The sequence below is a fragment of the Elaeis guineensis genome, chromosome 13, assembly GCF_000442705.2.
Source record: "Elaeis guineensis isolate ETL-2024a chromosome 13, EG11, whole genome shotgun sequence".
Classification (NCBI taxonomy): Eukaryota; Viridiplantae; Streptophyta; class Magnoliopsida; order Arecales; family Arecaceae; genus Elaeis; species Elaeis guineensis.
In genome coordinates this window covers 1512008-1519720 of record NC_026005.2, presented here as the reverse complement: position 1 = coordinate 1519720, position 7713 = coordinate 1512008, and the positions used below count along the sequence as shown (strand labels likewise).

The window sequence follows — 7713 nt, the reverse complement described above, 5'->3', positions numbered from 1 at the left end:
GGAGAATCCAGCTTTGAGCTCAGACGATAGCTCAGCTTTGATGGTTTCTAGAGGAGCTGGAGGCGGCAGACAGGATGATAGGAGATCACGGTGAGGGTAGTCGAAGTCCAGGATGAGAGACTTGAGTAAGATCAGATGTTATCGAGGTGACGAGTTGGGACATCTAGCCAGAGATTGCTCTCAACTCAGAGATCAGACAAGAGCTACTGCAGTGACGGCCAGTAGCGACTCAGAGGATGATGCTCTGGAGATATCTGACGAAGTATCTACTTCTTCCCGTAGTGAATTTTAGATTCTACATACACTTATCATGTATGTTGCAGAGATGAGCAGTTTGACTCCCTAGAGAGTAGTGAGGGCACTGTTTATCTATCGGATAGATCGAGCTATGTGATCAAAGGCATTGAGATGATCAGCTGGAGGACACATGATGATGTAGTGAGAAGATTGGGAGAGATCCGATATATACTTGATTTCAGACAGAATCTTATCTCACCGAGCAGACTGAATTCGAGAGGCTACAGGATGGTAGCTGATGAAGAAATCTTGAAAGTGTTGCACAGTGATAGGATTGTTCTAGAGGAAAAGAAGAGGATGAGAGGATATTACTACTTGGTGGGGAGTCTAGTGCGAGGTAGAGCTTCAGGAGCCAGGAGAAGCCCAGAACGAGGTGGAGCTCTAGGTGGAGGTGGATCGAGCATGAGATTGAAGACTCGAGAGGATGAGAGACGATGTCGCAGGATGAGATTTCTATTGCTGCAGGAGACTTTCTCGAGCAGATCTTTGGTCAGAGAGGACACAGCCCATGACGGAGGTGGGATCGAGCGGCCTGGCTCGACTCCCATGTTTGCCCATCCATAAGATAGTAGACATGCCCTAGGATATGGGGTGAGACAGATCACAGATTCTCAAAGATAGATGGAGGCCAAATATCGAGTCGAGATAGAGATTGTTAGAAAATACGTCTCAAGATTCGGTCCATACTGAGCCCACAGTGAGGTTCAAGATGATGAACGAAGTCCAACGAGCCCAAGAATAGCTCAAATGGAGAAGATACGTGTGAAAGAAGGTTCGGAGCGACGGCACAATGCATAAGGTGATGGCGGTTGGCAACAGCCGATGGTGGTGCGGTCGGGCTCGACGGAGACGCATGCCCCATAGGCGCGCACGGCCCAATGCATGGGTGGGCCCAGTGCGAGCGTGCGCATGGGCCGGCCCAGCACGCACTGGCGATCCAACGCCCCTGCGCGGTCCATCGTGGACCGCGGGGCGTTGGGTAGTTCATGGGACCGGCGTGGACCGAACATGCAGTCCACACACGGTTTAGGGTGTTTTTGTGCTATCCGACGGCCCAGATCGCAGTCGATCGTGATCGAATGGCTGAGGATGATTTCAGACTTGATCAGGTGATCAGTGGCCTTGATGTGTGCGATTGGATGGCTTTGGTGTGAGCTGATCATGATCGGACGGTCACGGATGATTTTAGATTTGATTGGGACTCTATTTCCTAGTGTAACAGTATTTTGGAGTTTTTGGAGTTGATATAACTCCGATTGACAAGCTGTCAGTTGCATTGGGAAGCTGGTGACATCCTGAAGGTGCAAAAAGCTTCAACAGAGATTTCAGAGAGCTTTTATGAGGGTTTTAAAGATTTTTCTTGAGAGACTTTTATACAAGGGATGAGTGGTGAGTTTTTTTTGTATTGATTTTGTTTTATTTTCTTATAGTGGCTTTTGCATACCCCATGAAGGTAGGCTTGAGGCTGATCCACGTATTTGTATTGTGTTTCTTATTTTGTTTCTTCTTTCTTTTTACTGCACTATGTGGTATCAGATCTTGGTGCAACACTTAAAAGTAATCGAGGGGAACATAAGCTTCCTTAGCATTTTGCCTCCTTAAAGTTGTACATGGAGTATACAAGATTATCTTACCAAATTACTCTGCAATATCTATTATAAGGTTAAAGCTTGTCCAATTGCAAGGTTCATATATACGATAAGAAAAAAGACAACAAGCTATCTTTTTACGTAACAACGTGAAGTATAAGGATGGTCTGATAGTGCTTGACAAGGACATGGATAAAACAACCATTTTTTTAGGTGAATAATTTCTTCTTATTTACAATTACCAAGAAAGGATCAAACTGAAAGGTTAACAAAATGAGAAGTTATCTTTGTGGACATCTCAGAGAAAATGGCATATTTAACTAACCTTTTAAGAAGAACATGGGACCAATTATTGATGTCTATGTTTTGACATATTTGAATTGAAAGGAACTAAAGAATTCTTTTCATCCACAAGCATCTATTTTTTCTTCAATTCTACAAAAAATCCTTTGCTCTTTTCATCTATGGGAACACCTGGGGGTGCTGGAGAAAATGATTGATGGATGTCATCAAATATGGACTTGCGCATCCCCTTTAGCTTAACCTTAATTTCTTTCTCTTTCCATGTATCTCTTCAGATTTCCTTTCCTTCTGCACAGATACTTTAAATTAATTAATTTGAGTGGGGAAAGTACCTTACTTCCTCCATATTCCATCTAAAAAAAAGACAAATTGATTAATTTACATAAATTCATAACAATTGCTGTAAACTATTTCTCAAACATACAAGTCTATATTTTGTTAATGAAACAGGGATGGAATCAAGAGGAAGTATTCTAAACACTCAAAATTTGATCAAATTATATCATATGTCATAGTTATCATTGCAATGGATTTAATTTAGAAGCAGAAGCAGCAGATATTAGACAGTCTGTTCTATCTTATCTCGTACCACGTTTTTCTGACAAGTGTAGTGAGAATGCCACCGACATTTCAGCAAAAGTATATTACAAATGATAACAAAAGGGAGTGCACCAAAAAACAAAAAAAAAAAAAAAAAAAAAAATGATAACACAAGGGAGGGAAAACCTTACAAAGCAGGGATAGGAGAGAAGAAAAGGAAGAACATCATAATGTTGTTTTACTACCCCATTTCAGCTGCAATTTGATTTATCATTTTAAGTTAGAAGGTCGACTTCATTATGGTCAGCCGAACCCATAATTACTCAATGTTGATCCAGTGAAGCTTTCTATTTTGCTTACATATATAGTGAAGTATTTTATTGCTTCATTTCAACTTGCATCTTTGTTTTTGACTTAACCCCTTCCTCTACATGGAGGTGGGTAGAGCCCAATGCAAGCAATCAATTTCCTGAACTCGATTGGAGTATTCGTTGGAGCAAAACGTAAATATCAACCGATCAGAGATCTGGTCAATGGAAGGGCGCGTCGAGTTAATTCGAGGGAACGGAGTCTATATAAAACAACTGCCAGCTAATCATGGACTAGAAAGTTCAACCTCTCGTTTTCAGTTCCTCTTGGAAATTTTAGATCCCATAAACACATAAATAAATAAAGTCAGATGGATATGGAAAGAGAAAATTAATAGCCACGTTTACACTTTATATCACGCGGTACATTGTATTCGTTTTTTGCTAAATTTCATCCTTTCACAAGTTCAGAGACTAACAAATTAGACCCGCATCTTCCTTTCTTCCAGATCCAACACCACTCTGTTCTGCTTGGATATTTCTGGGGACCTCTGGCCACAGCCGAACAGTAGACAGCTGGTAATGGACTCGAGGCGGATCCGGAAACAGCAGCCATCTCCAGTTAGCAACCATGACTCGGAGAGCGAAGCGTTGTGTCGAGCTGAGTCGGAGGAGAAGCCCAGTTTGGTCTTTCAGAGGCCAGCGGTCATCCTGGCTACCTTCATTCTGATGCTCCTGCCGTTCATCATCGTCCTCTCCAATCGAAGCCCATCATTGGAATTTTTTTGTAAAGCTGGAAGAGTTGAAGGAACAGGGGGCTTTGAAGCAAAGGCAAAACAAGGTATCTTGTCTTCCATCTTCCTCCAAACTTATTGTTCTTCTTTTTTTGGTCAAATTCTTGTTAAGCTGTCAGCAGTATCTTTTTTTGAGTTTGCGGCTTTCATGAAGAGTGAACCTTAGTGCCATGGTGAGAGGTTGCTCTATTGTGACTTTGGGTGTTGCCGATTAGCAACACGGATACAAACTTTCTGCGTATAGGTGTAAGGCTGCATACATCTGATCCTCTCCAGATCGTACGCGTTTGAGCTGTATTTACTAATAAAAGCAAAAAGCTGGATATGCAGGCGGTATTATTTTCAGATCTTTAGCTTTTCTGCTTTGCCTCCCCTGAAGCTACATGAAGATGTTTGCTGGTGGGGAATGTTAAGCTTGCAATAGGATGCCAGATCTGATTGGCTTTCCACCTTGTGATTTGTGATGTGTTATTCCATATCTCAACTACCACATCTTATTTTACACTCTGTATTTAAAAGTTGTATTGGTTGTCATAAGTTGTATATAATTTCATTAGAATATATTAGATCAGTCTGGTTCAGATTGGCGTGTTGGGTTGAGAGATGAGCATTCAAGTGCAAAATGGTCAATCCACAGCCAGCCTGCATATAGGTAGCAAATTTGGATCTAAACTTGCCCGCTAAACCCGTAATTTGACCAAACATGTGGACTCCATTTAGGACAAGATCATAATTTTTGATGATATAATATATTTGTTGGTTGGACGTCGTAATTAACCTTTTAATTCTCCTTGAAACTGTTAACTCATCAATCGATGATTGTTCACGATGTTTGCATCATCGGTATTAATTGGTTGGTATTATGTCATTTTAACACAACTGCTTCCAGAGTCCCAGAAGATACTCCACTAGTATGAGTCTGACATACAATTACATCCATGAATATTTAATTTCGTTGGCGTCATGTCCTTTTAGATTTACTTCACATTTCCTCAACAGCCTGCATTATTATTGAAAGCAAGACATCCAAATGGACCTCAATCACATTTGAACTGCTAATTGGCATGCAGAGGCTTGATTGTCATTTGATCTTCTAGTTCCTCTCCCAATGCTTTAACCCATTAACCATGACACAAGGCATTGTATATAATTTACTATCTTGTGATATTCATCTTATCGATCTCTCCAGGTTCAGTTATTAGCTTATTTCTACATAATTTTGTGAATGATCAGGTTCAAACATCACAGAGGGCAATTTCCCCCGGAAAAATATCACCAAAGATATACTTCTCGGCGGTCTGCTGGTTCCTGGGTTTGACGAAGGATCCTGTCTTAGCAGATACCAGTCTGTATTGTATCGCAAAGAATCGCCCCACCTACCTTCTCCTCATCTGTTAGAAAGATTGAGGAAACAAGAAGCTCTCCAGAAAAAATGTGGTCCAGACACCGAATTGTACCGTCGAGCCATCGAACAGCTGAAATCTGGTAATAGCGCTGAAAATTTGGAGTGCAATTATGTGGTGGTGCTATCATACAGCGGCTTGGGGAACAGGATGTTGACTCTTACTTCGGCATTTCTGTATGCTCTACTTACCAACAGGGTCCTACTTATCGACAGAGGTGCCCACATTTCCCAACTCTTTTGCGAACCATTTCCCAATACCACATGGTTTCTACCTTCGGACTTCCCTATCGACCACGTTAGCAGCATGTACAAAGATGACCCCCGGAGTTACGGAAAGATGCTGAAAGATAAGGTCATTGGTCATGAAGTCAATGGTGCCACAAACGGGTCGCAGCTGCCACCCTATGTCTACCTCCATCTAAGCCATGATTACGGTGACTTCGATAAGCTCTTTTACTGCGAAGATGATCAGCGGCTCCTTCAAATGGTACCATGGCTGCTGCTAAGATCCAACCAATACTTCGTGCCAACACTCTTTCTGATCCCAGAATATGAACAAGAACTCAGTCGGCTGTTCCCTAAGAAAGATACTGTTTTCCATCACCTGGGGCGTTATCTTTTCCACCCTACCAACCCGGTGTGGGGTCTGATCGGCAGGTCTTATCGGGCCTATCTAGCCAAGGCTGATGAAACAGTGGGCATTCAGATCAGAATCTTTGACAAGAAGAACACTCTGTTTCAGCATGTCTTAGATCAGATCCTAACATGCTCTCTGGAGGAAAAGGTGCTACCAAACATCAGTCTCCAGGAACCTGTGGCTTCCAGTGCTGATGCAAAGTCGAAGGTTGTGCTTGTAACTTCTTTGGACTCTGCATACTTTGAGAGGATAAGGAACATGTATTGGGAGCACCCAACTGCAACTGGGGAGATCATTGGTGTCTATCAGCCAAGCCATGAAGGATTCGAGCAGACGGGGAAGGATATGCATGAGATGAAAGCATGGGCGGAGATTTATCTGCTGAGCTTGACTGATACGTTGGTCTCGAGCTCCTGGTCTACTTTCGGGTATGTGGCTCGAGGTCTTGGTGGTTTCAAGCCATGGATTGTCGCGTTTAAGACATCAAACCAGATGGCAAACCCTCGTTGTCGTCGAGCCATGTCCATGGATCCTTGTTTCCATTTTCCTCCATTTCTCGATTGCAAGGCGAGGGCAAGATCATCTGTCGACCAAGGGGCGCTATTCCCGTATCTGAGGCATTGTGAAGACTCTGGGGGCCTCAAGCTGGTTGATCCGGCCGAGCAGTAGCTGGGGCACATCGACTTCTTGCATTCGGACAGGGGACCATTCATCCCCGTAGACCAAGGCTGTGCACTAAAGTATCGGCAGAGCACTCCGTGCTGATCTGCCATTGGTGATTTTAGACTATGATCAAATTTATGTGGAATGTAGAATAATATCTTTTCATTTCATACGTGGAATGTTGTAAGAAAGGTCATTGACGAGATTATGCCCTCCTTCCCCTTGGATAAAAAGATGCCCCGTTTATTGAATAATAAAAGAATTATTTTGTAAGTTTGCAGATGACTTCTTCCATCAGGTTGCTTGCCAATCTATGTTCTTGCCTTCGGGATCGGAGGACCTTCCACTTTGTACCCTTGTCAAGGGTTCAAAGATCGATGCCCTCTTCTTCAATTTGTGAGATCAGTTTAATGGCCCCTATCATCTAATATCATGCAATGCCCGAGTGTCGCTCCCCAAATTGAGCATACAACAAATGCCACGTATTTACAAGACGGACCGTATAAGCATGCATGACTATTGACCAAATCATAATAATTTTAAAATAATAATAATAACTTTTAATCCTTAAAAATTAATATAATCAGGATCAAATCAAATTATTCTCATAAACAAACACCTTAAAATAATAAGAGTCATAAAATTCCAATCAATTATTATCACTCAAACCAATAATATATCCAAAACTAAATTAAATTAAGATAAAATAAAGTAAGCTCGAAGTCCATCTAACACAAATATGTCCAACAATCAAATGCACTCGTCCAAGTCATGTGTAATTGTTCAATATCTAGAAATAGAAAATAAAAGAATAATAAGCTAATATCAGCCCAGAAAGTAATATAATATTTTAAAGTAGGGTCTAAGCATGCCAAACAACAAAATAATAAAATAGATATGAAACACAATATTTACCTTTCATAAGTTGATACTAGACCCAACATTAGACTAGTTATGGCCTGTCATGCCTCCGATCCGAGATTACGAGTCTAGGATCATGATAACCATTGCATACTCATGAATAGTTCTCTTCACCGGCATGCAAAATATTTTATCACGATATCATAAAGCAACATTGAAATAAAATTTAAATAATTAATATTCAATTTTAATTCAAATAACTAAATCAAATATCTTACAAAATAATATTTCATGGTTCTGGAATCAAATTTTAATA

General features: G+C 41.2%; 1 protein-coding gene across 1 annotated transcript; it reads left to right on the top strand.

Moving 5' to 3' along the window:
• Positions 1 to 3488: 3488 nt before the first annotated feature.
• LOC105060886 (galactoside 2-alpha-L-fucosyltransferase) lies at positions 3489 to 6818 on the top strand. Its single transcript, XM_010944741.4, has 2 exons — positions 3489 to 3878; positions 5065 to 6818. Exons 1-2 carry the CDS (start codon positions 3620 to 3622, stop codon positions 6540 to 6542), a joined length of 1737 nt encoding a protein of 578 aa, XP_010943043.2. The 5' UTR covers positions 3489 to 3619; the 3' UTR covers positions 6543 to 6818.
• The last annotated feature ends 895 nt before the right edge of the window (positions 6819 to 7713 follow it).